The sequence below is a fragment of the Conger conger genome, chromosome 9, assembly GCF_963514075.1.
Source record: "Conger conger chromosome 9, fConCon1.1, whole genome shotgun sequence".
In the NCBI taxonomy this organism is placed as follows: domain Eukaryota; kingdom Metazoa; phylum Chordata; class Actinopteri; order Anguilliformes; family Congridae; genus Conger; species Conger conger.
In genome coordinates, this window is record NC_083768.1 from 27,769,799 (window position 1) to 27,790,855 (window position 21,057).

Genomic DNA, 21,057 nt, shown 5'->3' on the forward strand with positions numbered 1-21,057 from the left:
ACACCAAGGTAGCACTTTGGTAGTAGGCCAGATACTTAAAGCACTATTGTACTTAAAGTAAAGGCTACAAGTTATATTAGCTGCAATTATGTTTATTGTTTGGATTACGTCTAAGTCATTGGCATTAGGTTGTTATTGTATAATAATAATAATATTAATAATAATAATAATAATAATAATAATAATAATATGAAGAAAAGAATAATAAATAATGACATTACATTTGTACTTAATGATCTTAAAATGAAACGATGTTATTATTATTATTATTATTATTACTATTATTATTATTTTTTATTATTGTCGTTGTTGTTCTGTCCTTTTCATCCTTTGCTACCCTACACTGGAATATTTGTTTCATATGCAAACTGTATATTTGCATAATTAAGTAGGCAATTAATTTGAAAAATAACTTTTCAAATATTAGCACTGACTTTTGACTAGACACGAGGCTGGATACGAATATCAGAAAAATCTGAGCCATGCGTCGCATTCAATCACCTTTACCCATAATTAACTGAAATGTAGATACTACTTCAGAGTGAGGAAAATTAATTCAAGCGAGATGGTGAAATGCACAAAGAAAACGTTAATTTTCAGAAGGTTTTGCTCATGGACAGTCGAGGTTGTGAAGGTTCTTTCAATTGTTTGGTTGCATTCATATTGCAGTAAAGGAAAAGCACATGGAAGCTTTTTATTGTCAACACTTCATGCAATTCTATAGCCTACTTACATGTTGGAAAAGGTTTCAACACTGTAGTAAAACGTACTTTGTGTTTCTAAGATTCATGCAGTGTTCTATTACTTAACTGCGTGGTTTAAATTATCGAAATATATAAATTATAATTATAATTCGAAAAAAACCATCGCACTTTTCAAGGAGAGAATATAAGAATTTAAATACTCTCGTCAAACTCAAAGGAACCGTACGTGCGCGGGAGCATGTCCTTTTTCTGTGTACACAAATATGAAACACAAATAAACCCAATATTTAATCGATAGATTATTATATTGAGGGCGATATATTTTTCGATTCTCAATAAAATATGTACACTGTTCGAGGTTTTCAGTACACCGACCAGCCTGCTCAAGTTCAAAAAAAGTTATAACCTTCAATTGTAATGGAAAGACTATGGCACCCCCTTGTGGGAAATGTTGTTATACAGTGTGGATGAATGTTCATACGTATAAGGATTTGACTACAGACCTTTTAAACAACTACATACAAATATAAATGAGACGCTTTAAACCATTTTCATTTCAATAAATCTTTTATGCTTTCATTGTATGACTAATTTGCAACGCTTCTGTAGGCCACTGCAAAATATAAAAGTATGTTTTAGTCTACTTCCTGCTTTCAGCATATTTACACAACACCAAATGTAAAAACCTCCTGATTCGTTATTTAAGCATTTTATATGTTATATTTTTGTATCTGCCAACATTTATCATACACACAATAAATGCATCTTAATTGTATTTACAAATTTATTGCTTTGTAACAAAATAATTTGCGCTGTAAGCCTCCAGCCTAAGTCTGCATAATTCAAGACTTTTTTTTTTTTACTACCAACATAATTGCTTGCATCATAAATGAAACAATCTGTCTGAACCAGGTGTGATTCAGCTGTTAGAAGCGTTCCATAAAAAGCCCTGGAGGAACAGGGCTCATGTGGAGAGCCCATGTTAGCAACGGTTGTATCTGCATATCCAGTGGCGGCTCCATTGTTTTTTGCATTTTGAGCTTCAGGACTGACATAGCCCAGTGACGTGATGCCGCTTGCACTATGTGGTCCAAAAATCAAGGGAACCATGTTCCCTTAAAAAGAGTGAAGGCACATACATGTTCCACACCTCCATTTAACAACCAAAATTCAACCATAGTTCAAACATGGTTGTAACACAGCAGCTATTGTAGCAGGTTTTCAGCACATTCAGCTCTCACGCTGCATTTGTGACTATTCGGTGAGAAGGCCCGACTATCTATTTGGCTATGAACAGTGCATATTGTGGACTTAAAGTATTTCACTCTACATTGTGTATTACTGTTCTGTAGCAGATGCAACGTTGCTCAAAGTGTGGCGCTTCTCTCCTTTTTAACTTTGATTGGGCCCATCTGGGCTAATAAGAAGTGCAAATGACACATACAAACAACAAAAATAACAGGAATACTTGTGTAGAAAAAGCCGTGTCCAAATGGAAGAAGTTGGAGGACAGTTAACTAGATTTCACCCTTGGCCTCCGGGGCCTGGGTGCGTAGTGTTGGCACGGTCCTCCTCAGTGGACGTAGTCCCTGAACTCCAGCAGCAGGTAGTTCTGGATGAACGTGGGCAGCCCCAGCTTGGGCACCGCGCTGGGCACCTGCGCCCCCAGGACCAGCCTGATCTTGCAGCGGGCGAGGTGCTGGAGCGAGCGGGGAGCATTCGCCAGGGAGAACAGCGACTCGTAGAAGTCTTGGTGCTTCTGCAAACACAACCAGGGGAGGGTCATCAGAGTCCCTGCTAGTTGCTCATTTCTCAGTTGTATGGTGGCTATAACCTGTGCTAGTTGTTAATTTCTCAGTTGTATGGTGGTTACAACACATCAGTAGTGATGTTTGGATCCTGTTCTAGTTCTGGAGGTATTAGTTTAAGACGTGCAATGTTTTTGTATGAAATTTATTTATTTATTTTCTTTCTTGTGACTATTATTTCACAGATGACTCAAATATAAACTACTATTGTTTGGATGGCGACCTGATGCGTTTTTAATTCATAAAGTTACTGAATACTTCCAGGCTACACAGAGGCCCAAGCTGTTGAACCCCATGCAGGACTTCAAAGGTGAATGAGGGTCTGGCTTTGTGGCAACCAACCACAAGGTTCTCAGAGCTAGGGTGACCATGTCTTGGATTTGGAAAAAACAGGACAGGGGTGGTTGGGTATTTGAACATATACTACGCTATTTGTTTATATACAGTGTATAGAACAAAAACTAACTGGACATTGTAGGAATTTAGAGATCCCGCCTGGACAGATATTTCTGGTCCAAAAATGTTCAGGATAAAGAGCTCTAAAGTAAGCAATAGTTTCCAAAAATCTATTGACATTCCCCGAACATAAATATGTATTGGTTTTACTTAAAAGTAAAAATTGCAGTGGAACTGTGGTCTTATCTGGGCTGACTGACCTGGAAGACATCAGGTGGAACGTTCTCTACCCAGGTGTCCGTGATTTTGAGGCGGTCGTATGCATTCAAGAGGGCCTCCATTGTGCGAGGAGAGGAGCAGCAGTATTTCAGCACCTGAAAAGGACAATGCCATACAATATGTTTCCATATTTTTTAAACTGCATGAAACAGTCTAGTTTCAGACAATGTAGCTCATTTTTCTGAAATCAACACAAGCTCTCAATGTTCATAATACCAGCTTGTTTCCAATGGACTGAAAGTGTATGGTTTAATGGTTCCACCATTTTTATTCTTTTAACAATGTAAAAAACATGAACCTACAAATAACCTACAGTAACTAGTGAGAACTGGATATAAGTTGATACTTCCCAATATGTGTGTGAGATCCTACTGGTGTGTGGTATGAGAGAAAATGCTATAGCTGAACCCCAAATATCAACACTACTCAGGCTTGCTGTTGTTGTTGTTTATTTGTGAAAGAATCTTTTTTGCCCTAGGAAATTTCCAGAACCCCTTTTCTTAGCCAATGGGAATCCTCCATTGCGGTCTCCATGTTCCACATTTCCCCTTGTCTTCATTTCAGACGGGATCACGCCAGACCGCTATAGCGCAGCACCAGATGAGTCTCTGAAGCAGGGGTGACCAGTCATTGTCACGGCCCCGGATCGTCCTCCGCACTTAGGCACTAATGCGCTCAACTCAGCTAATTACTGCCTTAATTGAACCAATTTAAGCACTCCTCCCAGAGCTGAGATATAAAGGGAGTGGGTCGAAACCCAGGCTGGGCACCCCTGCTCAATCTTGGGGTCCAGATGGGAGGTTGCTGCTTGGCCCTCATCTTTATTTTGGAAGAGCGCGGGATAAGGACGGGGAAAGGCAAGGGGAAGGGGGGCAGCCCTGGGAATGTGGGAAATAATTAAACACTTGGTGAGATGAGCAGATTGGGTCTCCCTCTGGGGGATTCATGGGAAAATCTGCAATTAGCACTAATTAATCTCTTATTAACACTGGCTAATTAGGAGTCAGGCAATTTGTTTGAAACAAGCGGGAGTGGAAACTTGAGCGGCGGCGGGTCCCCGTGTACAGAGCGTCGCAGTGAGCGGTGGAGAGGGGAGTTATAAACGAGTGTCTCTGAGCCGAGCTCTGCACGGGGGCGGGGGAGGGACAGCTCTCTCTGACTGCTCGCAATAACTGCATTTCCTGTAGCAACCCAGCCCTGTTATACTTAACCCTGTTGTCCTATAGGGGCACATCAGCAAATATCTATCATTTTAGCCTCAGAGGATGTTAGCTTGGTATGACTGTCTGTCTCTTGGTTGGTCTGCCTTGAAGTACACTCAGTGAGCAATTTATTAGGTAGACCTGTACACCAGCTTGTTAATGCAAATATTTAATTGTCCAATCATGTCGCAGCAGCTAAATGCATAAAAGCTTGCAGGTGTAGTCAAGAGGTTCAGCTGTTGTTCAGACCAAATGTCAGAATGGGGAAGAAATGTGATCTAAGTGACTTTGACCGTGGAATGATTGTTGGTGCCAGACAGGGTGGTTTGAGTTTCTCAGAACCTGCTGATCTCCAGTGATTTTCATGCAGAACAGTCTCTAGAGTTTGCAGAGAAAAATTGAAATACATCGAGTGAGCAGTAGTTTGGCGGGCAAAAACGCCTTGTTAATGAGAGAGGTCAGAGGAGCAGGGCCAGGCTGGTCGAAGCTGACAAGAAGGTGACAGTAACACAAATAACGTATTACAATGTATGCAGAAGAGCATCTCTGAACACACAATGCGTCACAACATGTCAAACCTCTAAGTGGATAGGCTACAGCAGCAAAAGAAAATAACAAATAATAATACCTAATAAAGTGCTCACTGAGTGTATATCATGGAACAATTTTATCAGTTTCATTTAGAATGTTCATGCAAGGTGTAGTCTCCACACAGCTGGGCCCTTCTTGCCAGAGGCCTGAATGTACATTCAGGATTTACTTGCAGATTAATGCAGTGCCTTGAGGCTCTGTGTCACTATCTGAACACTAGAGGGAGCCAGAAGGGGAACAACCTGAATGAGAAAGGGCCACACTCATCAAGCACCATTTTGTAATATGCAGTAACATTAGCTTAAGATCCAGCTTGAAGAGTAACAGTCAGCAACAGTACCCCAGCTGACAGATACCGGGAGCGTTCCTGCTGGTGTCATTCTATATCAAGTTAATACCATTCTGCCAATAGACTGGATGTAATAGAAAATATCAGATTTTACCACATAGACAACCACATGGACATATGGTTTGTATAGAGCAGAGCTGCCCAACCCTGTTCCCTGGAGATCTACTGTCCTGTAGATTTTCAGCACACCCCATTCAACCACAAGAGATCTCTTTGAGCTGCTAATTAGTAGATTCCGCTGTGCCACATTAGGGTGGTAATGAAAACCTACAGGACTTGGGGGTTGGGTCAGCCCCGGCGGGGCTCAGTGGCTGACCTGGGGCAGGGCCCCGGGCCACACCCGTATGGAGCCGTGGTTGAGCAGGGCGCGGACGATGTGCTCGGGCTGGTGCTCGGTCTTGTAGGCCACGGCCTTGAGCACGTTGTGCATGGGCGCGTCTCCGCTGTAGCACATGGTGTTGACGCTGGCCCCGTGCTCCAGGAGCAGCTGGACCGCGCGCGGGTTGACGTTCTTGCAGGCCATGTGCAGCGGCAGCTGGTTGTCCTGGTCGCCCGTGTGCACGTCCGCACCGGCTGACAGCAGCATGCGGCACACGTCGCCGTAGCGACCCAGGTCCTCGGCCGCCTGGGGCTGGGCGCAGGCGGCGTTGAGCGGGGTGTTGCCCTCGTCGTTCCGCCGGTCCAGAGCCGCGCCGTAGCGCAGGTACAGGTCCGTGTGACCCACCAGGCCGTGCCGGGCCGCCACGTGCAGGGGGGTGTTGTCCTCCTCCAGGCTCCGCCCGTTGACCGTGGCTCCGAACTGCAGGAGGTGCTTGGCGCACCTGTGCCATGAAGAAGGGAGGGGCAAAATCAGGGAAGCTTTTGTGTTCTTTGGAGTTTTGTTCGTTAGAGCGTAGAGCAGTCACTTTAAGCATAATTTAGAGCAGTGGACCTCACTTCTGGTCCTGGAGAGCTGTAGAGTGTGCTGGTTCTTGTTTTCACCTTCATATCAGCAAGCAGTTCAGACCCAAAAAACAAGGTGAGGTGAGTATAATATAACTGTATAATTTACTATATATTTAATATAATTATATATTTAATATAATTTGATAGATCAATTAAATACCAAGTAACAACAACAGCCTGTACACCCTGTGGCTCTCCAGGACCAGGAGTGAGGACCGCTGATTTAGAGCTTTTGGTGATGGTGAGCTTCCTACAAAAGTGGATAAAAATTATGTTTCTCTTCTTGACACAAACTGAAAAACTCCAGGTGGTGTCAAAGGTGGTACACCTGTACTGAGCAAGCATTTGTAAATAAAAGATAGAAACAAATGTGAAAAGAACACTTGAGAAATGACTGATGAAGGTCACAGACGACAGTATTGAAATCACCAGTATTATTATCCGTGTCGAACACTGTTGCAAAGGAAGGGAGAATGTCACTGCACTCGACTGTGAATGTTATTAAAGAGTTACCATTAGCACTGTTTATTACATGCCTTCATCAAGGCATGCATCCTAACACCCTACAGTAAGTGGAAGATCATTTTAGAATTTTAGATTTCAAAGGAACAAATTCAAAAGGAAAATCATTTGGATAAAAATCGCCTGAAGGGCCTTGAGATTAAAAGGGCTGTGCTTCGGCTGCAATCAGTAATCCTCACACACTGAAATGATATTTTTAAGTTCCCGTGTCATTTAACAGCTACCCCAGAGAGTTGCATTTACTCGCATTTACTCTAAACTAAATATTTAAGCATGTCTCCATAAATTTGATCCATGGAACTGATTTATGCTGCCATTTTAAATAAGAAAGCCACATCACATAAAGGAATATTTTACTGCAGCGCTGGGTAATTCCATGCTAATACAGTGTCTTGGTAGCATTACCTATTTGTGACCAATGTAGATAGTGAGAACGGAGAACGGTGTATTTTGCTAGTTTCTGGATGTGATGCTTTGACTTATGGTAGAACCTATGCACTTGTAAGTCGCTTTGGATTAAAAGCGTCTGCCAAATGACTAAAATGTAATGTAAATGTTTTACCTACACCAAACTCACTGCTGGCTAGTCTCGATGGGCTTAGATTATGGTTAGTGCAGTCATGTCCTGTCAACCCCATCTAAAGAAATCGAAATTACATCTTGTCGTAGCATGTTGCTCCGAATTAATGATGTCGTTATTCAATGAATGGTTGGGAAAGCACAGCTAAAGCAATTTCACATTTAATTATCAGCTGAAAAATCATCTGCTAAAGACAAGCCTTCGGTAGGATGTGGATTCCCTATAATTAATCAAATGAGGACTGATTATTGGGCTTCTCTTATGTTGTTGATACTAGTCAAAGTGTGTGAACTCTGAATAATACAGAAGTAGTACATCAGTACAACAGTACTGAACAGCACTACAATAGCTGGTAAATACTCAATGGACTAGTGGTAATATGTGTATTAAATATACTTATTGAATAGCTTCTAATGCATGCTTACTGCTTATTAATTCGGTAACCATTGCTGGAGGTCCGGTGGGTCTCTGAAGGTAGAGGTGAATAATCATAAGCTTTGCCAAGAAACACTGATTTCAAGTTCTGGAAAAGTAGACTTTTCTGTGGGTTTAATTGCAATATTTTTACGACTCACTTTGAATGGATGCACACATATTTTCTAGGCTCACAGTAATGCTTTAGTGAGACGGAAAGTTCTAGAAGAAGGTGCACGGGGGGAGGCTCTCACTGAAGGGACTCGGGGCTGGTGCACACGTGCAGGGGCATCAGGCCGTCCTCGCTCACAGCGTTGGCGTTGGCCCCGTAGGAGAGCAGCAGCTTGACGCACTCGGTGTGTCCGTTCTCACAGGCCTCATGGAGGGCGGTGGTGCCCGCCGGAGAGAGCTCCACGTCTGCCCCCCTCTGGAGCAGGTGCCTCAGGCACTCCGCGAAGCCTCGACCCGCCGCAATGTGCAGGGGCGTAGTCAGCTCCTGCTCGTAGGTCAGTGACCAGAGTCCTGTAACAGGGGGCACAGGTATAAAACAGATATAAAAACAATGAAATATTGAAGTGAAGTGTTTCATAGCTTAGCAAATATAAGTATACTTACTTCCAGAAGGAACGCTTTCATGAAAACTACATCAGTTATAACAACAGCTACAACAAGTAGGTGCTGTGTATGGGTGTGATGTGTTTAGTGGGGTTAATTTTGTACCAGTTTTTAATCATGCTTCAATTTCCACACTTTAAAATGATGTTTTTGTAGCTACAATGTATTCCTTTCTTGGGGAGGTGTAATGTACTATAGCCTGCTATATTGGGAGCCACTGGTTTTTGGCTCCTCAATCCAGCAGCTGAGCTGTGCAGCCATCGCACTGGAGGAGATGCCATGGCTTGATACCAGGCCATGGGGCACGTCCGCACACTGTAAAGCAGTGTTTTAGCAGCATGGTTCTGCCATGCAGCCCGGTGGGTGATTTCTCTTTTATTCTCTGCTTTTCAAAGGAGAAGGTTCAGAACCAGGGTGTTTAGTTTCCAGCGAGATGAAATGCTGCAAGATCAAATTTCAAACTGCTGAGCAAATGTCAGACAGGATCTATCCCTCACATTGACTCAGCATGTAATAGCTTTTACACCAAGAGCACGAGTCTGAAATGTGAAATGAAAATGTCACTCGTCAAAAAGAGTCCTGTCTTTTGCCCCCAGAAAACGAGAGGGAAAACATTCAGCTATAAATGCTCATACAGCCAGCTCGTTGAGACATTTGACAAAGCTGATATTTCCAGATGCTAACATTTGCTTGCAAACTGACAAATTATTTCAACCACAACCCATCCTGAAATTTACCAAGGAAAGCCAACGATTGTAACCGCCATGTTTCTACTAAAGCCTAAGTTTCAGTTACGTACTCAGGCCTCTGTAGTTGAACCGGTAGTCCTTCCATTCCTCGATGTTGCTGGTGTCGTAGATGGAGTTAATAATGTGGCAGCCATCGGGGTCGTCCATGATAGTGATTAGGGTCAAGTGGTCGCCCACCAAAAGGGCGTTCCAGAACTGGAGGGGGGGGCCCGTGGCCTTCGCTGTGGCGATCACGTCATTCCGAATCTGCTTCGGCTTACGCCACTGAACCTTTGAACTCATCAGCTTCACCAAATTCAATATTTTGCACGGTGTGAAAAATATTTAAACTGACAATAACAAGCTCCTCTGTTTGCATGGGGTGCAGATTAAGAGCCAAAAATGTATCCGCAGAAAGTGTGAGCCTTGGAGGTGTGGGAACGCTTCTGTCCCTGGAGAGTGTTTGTTGCCCCTCTGAAGCTTGTTTATGCTGTTGGTGTCTATTTAAGGGAGGCATCGCGTCATGCAATATTATCCTGGCTTTGAACAAGCCAGCAAGCTCCAGCAACAGGATAGGAGCCTCAAGCCCTGTATCGTCCCAAATTTTATATGGCAGCTAGGGCCTCATTTCACCTTCAGATAGTCACAATATAGATCCAATATTGTGATCTTACCAAATGGTTTGATGTGGGTTAAAATGCAGTAAATTACTGCAATGCAATATCAGTCAAACTCACAAGAGAATTAAAGATACATTGAGAATATTAAAGATACATAAAAGGAGCATACAATACTGGAAGTGTGCAAAAATGTGGTACTTCTCCAATATCTTGCTTTCCAAAGACTAATACAAATCTTTGGATGATATATCTAAATCTCAAAAAACAGGAAGTGTGCGTAGTGGGTGGAAACAGAATGCATCATTAGATCTGGTTTTCAGCACAGTCTGTAATTAAGCGGCATTAATATTTCAGTGTTGATGGATTATTTCAGACTGCTCTGGAGACAGCCAGTCAGCATGTCAGAAACTTTGATTACATTTCTTGTTTAGGACCGCCCTATTTAAAAGCCCATAGGAACATGCCTCTCTATTACACTCATTCATTTATGTGCTGTTTCGTTCAGGGATGTTTGGATTTATTGTGATAAAATTAGTTTTCAAGGAAAACAAGTAAAGGTTGAAAGAAAGGCAAGGTTGTCAGAGACTGGAGGTGATTTTGCTCTGTAGTTTCCATTTATTCCAAAATGTTTTTGAATGAGCTTATTATCTAGACACACCAGGTCAGACTTGACTAATAGCTACCTAACTAATATGCTTCAGATGCCTTTGCATTGGCAGACACCTCAGCAACAGTGCATTTTGGCTGCCATTTTTCTGAGCAGGAATAGTCCAGAAAGTGCTTAAATATATTGCTTTTCTGGCAAGGCATCACCACTTTGATTTTGAATCACATACAAAAGGGCATACAAAAGGGCAAAAGGGCAATGAGTAACAGTTGGGAAACACCACTGTAATGACATCATGCAAGTGGTCCAACTCTCAGATTCAATGCACCAATATGAATTGTATGGTTACATTTTTTTAGGCTTTATCTAATATGCTGGGTTTGAGTGAGTGAGGTGATGTGACCCATGGTGGAGTGCGATGCTACTGAATCTGGACTCTTTCAGTGGCAGCTGGTTAGCAGCTGTGCAGGGTGGCACATGTCTAGCTGTAATATCCAGGTAGGGAAGGTTTTAGACAACAGTCACGCATCGCTCAAGACTGACTCCTCACATCAACCGAGCACCTGCAGTCTGCTAGTGCCAGATGTGCATGATGTTTACTCATCTGAAGCTGAGACTGTACAGCAGGTGGCTAAGACAGAGGTACTCATTTTCTGCTACTCATTTCTGCTACACATTTTTCTGTATGTTTTGTTGAAATGCTATCATAACAATGCATTGGAAACACGAAATTTCTGTTATGGCACACCGGTTCAAGACAAGGTGTCCTCTCAAAAACCTTTTCAGCTTCACCTTCTTCTCCAAAATATTACCAGGGATTGGCACAATATGCATATTCCCAAATGTGCCATGCATTCAGTGTAAAGAAAGATACCGTACTGCTAACTGATGATGGCAGCAATACAGTTTAATCCTTAAATTTAAGTTAATAACAAGGAACATACTGTATACGCTCTATCTAAGGATTATATCTTGTAATTCCAGCCCCTGTCCCAATTTATTTTATATAATCATAATGGTACTAAATATAAAATGGCAATTGAACATCAATATACTTTTTACAAAAATAAAACAGCTGGTGGTAAATATAATAAAAGCACAATTGTACCTTACATAGGGAGTTGCATCATTATTATGAAATACAGATTAGGAGCAATGTTATGTGGGATGAAGTATGTTGACAAACGTATTGCATCCCAGAATTTTACTTTATCATTGACACCTGAAAGAGTCAGTTTTTCAGTTTTATTGGTACAGCTTTCCATAACTCTGTACCTTTCACAGAAATAACTGATGACTGCGTTATGCTGGATGCCATTCGCTCTGCCCCTGGTGGTAATGTTACTGCCTTATTGTTGTCTGTTAAACTCATAAACAAGATTTCTGGGGCTTTACTGGGCAAGGATTAAAAACTAATTTTAGACAGGAATACTGAGTGACAACCATGCAGATTTTACTTTCTAAAGTATGACCTTTTTTGTCCATTATTTTCATTCCTGACTCATAAAATCAGTTTGCTTAACTTTCAAATTTAACACCAAGCATTTTGCTGTGAATATCCCTGATCTGCTCATGTTCCTGGATGTTCGCCATCAGCATTATACTGTAATGACAAGTCTTACAATTGCCTGTCTTATAATTACATCTGCCTTGAAGGGAGACATCACTATAAATAACTTTGTAGCAGGTCATTCCGTCTTGCCAAGAGATCCAGCCATTACTGTCATTACTACAGTGAGCAGGAGACCAGTGTTCCATTCTCCATTTTAAAAGAAACACTTTACACCCACTTGCCATATTATTCTCTTTTTACTGTAAGATAGCAAATGTTTATCTCTCCCAACTAAAATGATCAAATCATGCCTGTAGAAACTTGCTATGACAACTAGTGAAAACCTAAATACTTCCATCCATCCATCCATTATCTTAACCCGCTTATCCTGAACAGGGTCGCAGGGGGGCTGGAGCCTATCCCAGCATACATTGGGCGAAAGGCAGGAATACACCCTGGACAGGTCGCCAGTCCATCACAGGGCACACACACCATTCACTCACACACTCATACACTCATACCTATGGGCAAGTTAGACTCTCCAATCAGCCTAACCTGCATGTCTTTGGACTGTGGGAGGAAACCGGAGTACCCGGAGGAAACCCACGCAGACACGGGGAGAACATGCAAACTCCGCACAGAGAGGCCCCGGCCAACGGGGATTCGAACCCAGGACCTCCTTGCTGTGAGGCGGCAGTGCTACCCACTGCACCAGTTGCCACCACTACTTACAGTTTCAATATATTTGTTATTCTTAGATAGCATTTTTTTAATGTTTTAGTCCAAAATGGAAAATTTAATTGGCTGTTTGTGAAAATAATTTGATTTAATAATTTTGTGATTTAAATTTGTGAGTAAAATATTTAGGTTGAACTACATTTTTGGTCCATATTTCACTGTTCTTGTGGAGATCTCACATTGAGAATATCTGCAAATAAGATATATACATATTTTAAAGGTGTATATAATTGAAGGCTCTGGACAGCTCTAAGGAATGGTGGTAAAAATATTCAGAAGATAGATTCATTTATATACACACTTATACTACACTGTAAAACACATACCATAGTTAAACATATTTATACAGTTATATAGTAACTGTAACTGTAAGTATAGTTACATTTTGTATTTTGTTGTACAATGACAGTACATATATATTCCACAAACTATGAGCTTTGACAATCCTGAATCATTTTTAGGAACATATGTGATATATTTTCCATACATTCTTGCATATTATTGCATACATATTTTTGCACATGTTCATACTTCTATTTAACTTAAATTCTAAATTTTTTTGAAAGTGTTTTAAAAGACCAATATCCTCAGTGATAAAAAAAATATATGCATGGTCATGCAACGGATCTAAATGACCTCAGTTGCGGCATGCAGCTTTCCCTACTGTCACCTACTGTACCGTACTGTAACTCAGAACAGCATAATTAAATTCAGTACAATACTGCATTGGAAAATAAGGGAGGCCTCCCCTCACCTCAGAATAATACACCAAACTGCCGTGATATGACTGAAAATAATGACAAAAAAACCCTTAAACCACAGAGCGCTGCTGTTTATAACCCCTCTTGCTGAATGGCATGCCCACTAGCTCACAGCTGTGGCAAACAGACTGTCCTCACATATTAACAGGACCCAAGGTCAGGAGGGCATCAGAGGATTACACAGACAATGAAGCACCTCATAAGTGAGTTAGCAATGCTGTATATTAATAGTTTATTTAGGCCCTTAACTGTGTTCTATTTGAAGTAATGTTATTTTAAAAATGCAGAACCCAACCGGTGATCATATTTTAAGTATCACTATTTATGCAACTACTATTTAGTCTGTGTGTTTGCCTGTCTGCTGGAGATGTTCACAAATCTGAACATCTCTGCAAAGGTATCCCATCAAATTAGGTGGGAACACTGTCTTCACATTCAGCTAACTCAGTAAACATACTCTCCTTGTCCTTAGGCTTAGCCTATGTAATTTTGTGTGCAAGAAAGAATTTATGACAATATTATCCTCCTTGTCTTTTCATCCATGGTCATTACTGTATCCAATCCTTGTGTACAGATCTATAAAAAGCAGCAGCTAAATCCTTAGATTTTTCAGGATTAAGAAATCCAACATTTTGGACCGATTTCCCAAATGTACTTTTTAGCCTGCCTGACTGTTATTTTTAGAGATGATAGATATTCTATCAGTATTAGTGTTTAATCATATGAAATGACATCAGTATTGTCAGCGAGAACACAGTAATTCAGAGTTTTCTGTCAAACAAGCAGAAGGATGGGGCTGTCCTGGTGTTGAATCCTGGGGACACCAGTGTGTGGATTGGCTAGCATCCCTGCAGTAATGCCACAGTTAATTTAGTGACTGCAGGGTGAAAATAAACATTAGCTGGCAGCTACCTCTTAAGGCTACATGTATCCAAAATGTAAAAAGCTCAATTTATACTCGCAACTGTCATTTTAAATCCTCAGTTTCCTGCCGATAACACAAGAACATGTGTTTAATGTTATTAACTAACCAGTGAATAATACTGATGAAACTTCTCCTTTTAATGCAAAGTGCCTGGCTGCTTGTTTTAGCAGGGGGGATTAGTCCTGTTCCTATTGCAGCAGTGCTGGATAATTTCAGCATTCAGGATGAATAACGTAAAGCTAGCTCACTCATCAAAGCATATTCAGACTTGCTTTGCTATTATGAGTCATTCTATATAGAAAGAAATTAAATATGGAAAATGAGTGATATAGTAGCTAATGTAATGGGAAGTTATCTATGTAATGACCTTTAAGAATCATTTGAGAATAAGGGCTATGATAAGCCATTATAAAGACGTTAAAACAGACTTGCCCTATACAATGTACATTCTGCAATGTTCTGCGGCAGATTAACTCAGCAATAAGTTCTTTGAGGCTTTTGATGCAAATGATCTGAAAGATGTTTTAAAAATAACAGATTTGGCAAATGCTCACAGGGAAATATGTACCATTAGAAATGCGCCTGCAATCTCTGCACTTACCCAATGGCAACCCCTTACACCCCATAGCACCTGCTTACAGACTGTAAGGACCTTCCCATCAACAGGGGTGAAAGTACATTCATTGATTTCATTTGAGATATAATTATATTGTTGTATAGTGGCCTTGGTAATAATATCATAATGTTTAACACGTTTGGAAGTTTTAAGATTTAAGTTTTTCTGATGATGAAAGTCATCTAGATTTTGGCTTTTTGTGCTTGTTTTGGAAACCAATTGTCAGATCATATCGATGAATGTAACCACTCCATTTTCACATCAAGAAGTTCATGTGAGGTGAACTTGGTAAACGAATAAATAGAACAACCATGAAAAGAAATCGGATATGTTATTTATGAAACCCAGCACAGCTGCTTTATTCAGTCTGCCATTGCTCAATTAAAATGGCATTGTTCCATCAGTCAGACTTCAATTTCAGCTCATGTGGGCGACATGGCTCAGGCTGTAAGAGCAGTCGCCTGGCAGTCGGAGGGTTGCCGGTTCGATCCCCCGCCCGGGCTGTGTTGCTCCTGATGAGCTGGTCGGCGCCTTGCATGGCAGCCAATCGCTGTCGGTGTGTGAGTGTGTGTATGAATGGGTGAATGAGAAGCATCAATTGTACAGCGCTTTGGATAAAGGCGCTATATAAATGCCAACCATGTGTAATGTGTAATGCAAGTTTCATAGCATTTATTTTTTAATGTTCATTTTAAAGTGACTTTATTCACATAAAAAACACACTGTTAGGGTGTTGATCAAATCCATAAAATTCATGTCAAATGGGGAAGACAGGCTACAGTTCATTCAGAACCCTTTTAATTATTATTGTATTTTCTATTGCCTTTTTTGTACTTATTCATCAAAATTATTACTTTTTCAATTCAGGCCCATATGTCTAATTTTCATTCTTATTGTTTTTCATTTTTAGCTTGTTTTCTTCCATAGAAATACATCTGTTCTCTTGTTATTTTTTAGTGAGTGGGTGGCAGTGTAGCACAATGGTTTGGGAGTTTGGGGCTTCAAATGTAATGCAAATGTAATATGTGACATTGGAGCCTTTTGTGTTTCAGCTGAATTCAAGGGAAGTCTTTTTCCCACACAAAGTGAGTACAGTTCAAACGGAATACAAGATACATTATTCATTAGTTCAGTGCTGTTCATTCTCATCTTAACTTTAATGTAGTTATCCATTGATATACTGTATATACTCTCTATATACTATATATCTTTTTTGTCCATTGGGCTCCATGACTGCTTTTCTGATGACTGCTGCACAAAGTATTATTATTTCAGTACTATTCACTTTGTCTTAAGCCCTTCTCCAAAATTTAACCAAGCTAATATTCTGACACTGCATAATCTGGAACGTTGTCATTTGCTATCAAGTCTATCTGAATGTTATTGATTCATTTGTTATCCCTTTATATCAAGGAGAGAACCCTATTGGGATTGAGATCTCTTTTTCCACGTGACCAGTACAAAAGATAGTTTGTTGTAATATCTGAATTTGAATATTTTTTTTATAATGTCATTCGTTATGATGGCATTGCTAAATTGTGATGATTATATGTACTTGTGTACGTGATTTTAATTTTCTTTATTCATGGTAGGATAATATCTCTCGATTTAAACAGAGGGATATAATTTGATTATGATATTGGCTTTGGCTATGGCTTGGGCAGTGTTCTGCAAGTATACTTCAAAATCAACAGCTTTGTGAATCAAATACACTGAGTAAAATATCATTGTCCATTACTTGGATACATTGGAGGTACATTTTTGTTCTTTAAGGAACACATTTCCCAAATGTACCCTGAAAGGTACAACAATATTCCTTGGGTACTAATAACCTTTCACAGGCAAGAAATAATGACTACAAATGAATTATTAAACCCAGGGCTAGAGATACAGTTGTATGTACCTGTAGCATACGAACCCAATGACAAGCATTGTACCTTTTTAGGTACTTTTGTCTACCTTTTTTTTGTGGCGAGTGTATAGTCTGCCAATGAATAACTTGTTCTTTTATTTTTGACTTCAAACTTTGTGCATAATGTTGTTTGTTGAGCCTCCAGTGATGTTGGCTGGTTTCATGGCCTCACTGCCCCACACACAGCCCGGCCCGGACACGACCAGTCTGCGCAGCGTCAGCACTGTACTGATACACCCAGGCGCTGCCCCTCACTCTTACCCATGTCCTGGCTGACCCAGCGAATGTCTTACCCACGTCCTGGCTGACCCAGTGAATGTCTTACCCACATCCTGGTTAACCCAGCGAATGTCTTACCCATGTCCTGGTTAACCCAGCGAATGTCTTACCCACGTCCTGGCTGACCCAGTGAATGTCTTACCCACGTCCTGGCTGACCCAGTGAATGTCTTACCCACATCCTGGTTAACCCAGCGAATGTCTTACCCATGTCCTGGTTAACCCAGCGAATGTCTTACCCACGTCCTGGCTGACCCAGTGAATGTCTTACCCACGTCCTGGTTAACCCAGCGAATGTCTTACCCATGTCCTGGCTGACCCAGCGAATGTCTTACCCACGTCCAGGTTAACTCAGCAAATGTCTTACCCACGTCCTGGCTGACCCAGTGAATGTCTTACCCATGTTCTGGTTAACCCAGCGAATGTCTTACCCATGTCCTGGCTGACCCAGCGAATGTCTTACCCACGTCCAGGTTAACCTAGCAAATGTCTTACCCACGTCCAGGCTAACCCAGCGAATGTCTTACCCACATCCTGGTTAACCCAGCGAATGTCTTACCCACGTCCTGGCTAACCCAGCGCATGTCTTACCCACGTCCAGGCTAACCCAGCGAATGTCGACACCCCTCGCTCTTACCCACGTCCAGGTTAACCCAACCCATGTCTTACCCACGTCCCGGCTGACCCAGCGCATGTCTTACCCACATCCAGGCTAACCCAGCGCATGTCTTACCCACATCCAGGCTAACCCAACGCATGTCTTACCCACTTCCCGGCTGACCCAGCGCATGTCACCGCCTCTGGACTCCACGATGAGGTCGACGGAGGAGCCCTTGGGGAACAGGCGTTGGATAGCCTCCAGGTCTCCGGTGAAGAGGGCGTTGTGCACCACCAGGTCATGGCACACCTGTGGCGGGGTGGCAGCAGGAGGCGGCCTGGGCCCTGCCCTCTCCCTGGCCTCCATCTTCTGGAGGTAGTTGTTGAACCTCGGAGTGGTGAACCTCTTCATGCACATCTGTCTCTCCAGGAGGTCCTCGTCCACACGCAGGGAGCGCAGGGCCGTGGGCGAGAAGGAGAAACTGCCCCAGGACATCTCGATCCAGCTATCGTCTCTCTCTTACTCACTCTCCCTCTCTCCCTCTCTCCCTCACACTCCCTCTAACTCTCTCTCACTCACACTCTCTCCCTCACTCTCACTCTCTCTCTCCCTCCCTCCCTCTCTCTGTGTGCCCCTTTTCCTCTATCCAGCAGGGTAACTCTGAGCTCGGGTGGCTGGTGACTGATCTGCTATGAAGAGTCTTGTGCTCACTGAGCCTGTCTGAGCGACTCTGACGGGCTGTTTTGACACGCAATATGTCACCACTCCCTCTCCTCACACTCCATGTGGACAGAGGCTATTTTTACCGCTCACATGGCCGTTTCATTTAGAGTGTTTATCAGAATCACATTGTCAGTTTTATCATCTGGCTAATTCGGCTATGATAAAACCACAGTTTTCCTGGAATAAAATCTTCATGGACTATAAAAGGAGTATATACAGTATATCAATGGATAACTACATTAAAGTTAAGATGAGAATGAACAGCACTGAACTAATGAATAATGTATCTTGTATTCCGTTTGAACTGTACTCACTTTGTGTGGGAAAAAGACTTCCCTTGAATTCAGCTGAAACACAAAAGGCTCCAATGTCACATATTACATTTGCAGCCCCAAACCCCCGAACCATTGTGCTACACTGCCACCCACTCACTAAAAAAGACATTTAGAAATAAAACATGGAGATGTGTGAGGAGCTTTCCCAGCCTGTATTTGTCCCACTTCCTTCAAAGAAAGAAAATGAAACACAACCTAAAACACTGTTATTGTCATTGAAAGCATATTAAAAGCAGTCTATGTTGTTCTTATGACATACTGATTTGTAGAACTAATGAACCCAGCACCCAGTCGGGGCTGAATGCTATTCCCTTTCAGTCCCGATAAGGCAGAACAGGTGTCTAGCTCTGAAAAGTAGAGCACAGGCCAGGGTGCCAGACTGAGTGTGTGCAGTAGAGTCAAGTTCAGCCACACTGGGGCTCAGTGCTCTTTAGTTCAGCTCAATCCAGTCACAGCCACCTGCCTGCAGTCTGATGGGTTCAATGAACCCACTGTGCACCCTGGCACAGCACAGCCTTGTTAATAGGACTGAACAAATGACAACTTTTTGACAGATTAGACTGTATGTCCTGTATTTGGACATGTGGTCTAATGTAATTCAGGAAGTCAGAGGGTCAGTTTTGCTTATTTATTACCAACGGGTAATCACATTTCAGTTACCTATGCTTAGATTTTCTTTGATTAAATTAGTACTACAACTGATTCATTTCTGGCCATTCTCCATCTGACTCAGTGACTGTACCAAGCACTATGTTACAACATTTTCCTGCAGGTTAGGAATGAAATATAAAATATGATGCAACACAATCTGTAATGAGATCACATCTAAACAGCATGATATACTTTAATACATTTAAAATGTTTTTATTTAAACAATATTTTCTGACCGCATTTATGTCATTCTCTGCTCCCAATTGCTATTAGCCAGATTTTTCCATTACTCAACTTTAATTGTAATATTAGGGGAAACAATCATGTGTAAATGGATTCTTGATAGCTTTCTCTTTAATCAGTCAGAAATAATCTGTCATTTTGTCCTAACATCCAGAAGTGTCAGGGCTCAGAACACAGGAACCCACCATAAACAGGGAATAATCTGGCCTTCTTTATTCAAGAAATAGCAGGTCAGGCAGGCAATGGTCAGATACGAGCAGACAGGAATATCACAGGTAACATAGTTTGTTATCATTAATACAGGCAAGAGTTCGTAAACAGGGCTACCAGACACAGCAGGGATAATCCAGGACGTAGTCGGGGTCAACTGATACACAGAAAAGGGCAGGTATAAATACACAGACAAATGAGGTAGCAGTGATGAACAGGTGTGCAAACGGAGATCAGGTAACAAGACTGGATAACCAAATAACGAGATGACAGGGCTATGGAAAGCGACAGAGGACAAACGTGTAAAACGCACAAGTAATTCGAAAAACGTGACAGGAGAATACAGAGCATGACAACAGATATTTTCATTTATAATTCACCAATTGTAATTTAATTGGCAGTGAAAATGAAATAGAATGATGCATGCATATCAGGCATAACTGTGATAAATGCATGTGATTATTGGCATGTGCATTGTAAGCAAATTAATATTTTCAATTTGAACAAATTCTAACACTGATAAAGACCCACTAGAGGCAGGAGGTTTTTATAAGGTTGTGTGAGTTATAATACTACAGAGCCCCCCTGGTAACCCCAGATTAAATTACATTCCATTATTACATTATTGGCATTTGGCAGACGCTCTTATCCAGAGCGACGTACAACAAAGTGCATACCCATAACCAGGGATAAGTTCGCTGAAAGACCCTAGAGGGAAGTACAATTTCAACTGCTATAAAAAATATATATATATATATATATATATATTTATGTCTGGAAATCTGTACTCTCGGTTTTGCAATCCATGTATTTGTTTTGCCAATCCATACCCTCAGTCTTGCAATGCATGCGTTCGGTTTGCCAATCCATACCCTCAGTCTTGCAAAGCACGCGTTCGGTTTGCCAATCCGTACCCTCAGTCTTGCAAAGGCAAGGTACGGATTGGCAAACCGAGTACAGATTTCCAATTTTTTTTACGTAGGGTGTCTATGGGGGCTCTGTGTAATATTCACTGTCTTAAAACAAAATGTATATATATATATATATATATATAGCTTAATCAAATAAATAATTGTAAAAAATATTTTAAAAAATAATTAGGTGCTAGCAGTCTTCCTGCATCCGATGTGCATAAAACATACTCTTTCAAACTGC

General features: G+C 41.5%; 1 protein-coding gene across 2 annotated transcripts; it reads right to left on the reverse strand.

Annotated features, from left to right (window-relative positions):
* Nucleotides 1-804: 804 nt before the first annotated feature.
* asb10 (ankyrin repeat and SOCS box containing 10) lies at nucleotides 805-18,660 on the reverse strand. 2 transcript variants are annotated; one of them, XM_061256481.1, is made up of 5 exons: nucleotides 9,205-10,160; nucleotides 8,045-8,312; nucleotides 5,646-6,150; nucleotides 3,169-3,282; nucleotides 805-2,463 (listed from the first exon to the last, which is right to left on the reverse strand). In XM_061256481.1, the coding sequence occupies exons 1-5, from the start codon at nucleotides 9,434-9,436 to the stop codon at nucleotides 2,278-2,280; spliced, it is 1,305 nt and encodes a 434-aa protein (XP_061112465.1). In that variant the 5' UTR covers nucleotides 9,437-10,160; the 3' UTR covers nucleotides 805-2,277. The 2 variants fall into 2 exon arrangements, with proteins under 2 accessions (XP_061112465.1, XP_061112464.1); XM_061256480.1 differs by lacking the exon at nucleotides 9,205-10,160 and adding an exon at nucleotides 17,908-18,660 and having other exon boundaries at nucleotides 808-2,463.
* Between the last annotated feature and the right edge of the window lie 2,397 nt (nucleotides 18,661-21,057).

What these genes read in the sequence shown, in the direction of transcription:
- asb10 (XM_061256480.1), bottom strand. Translation starts at nt 18,235, where the DNA reads ATGTCCTGGGGCAGTTTCTCCTTCTCGCCCACGGCCCTGCGCTCCCTG. An exon ending in CTGGGTCAGCCGGGAAGTGG is followed by an intron (nt 8,313 to 17,907) that starts GTAAGACATGCG and finishes CCCCTGTTACAG; the next exon opens with GACTCTGGTCACTGACCTAC. An exon ending in ACCAGCCCCGAGTCCCTTCA is followed by an intron (nt 6,151 to 8,044) that starts GTGAGAGCCTCC and finishes TTCATGGCACAG; the next exon opens with GTGCGCCAAGCACCTCCTGC.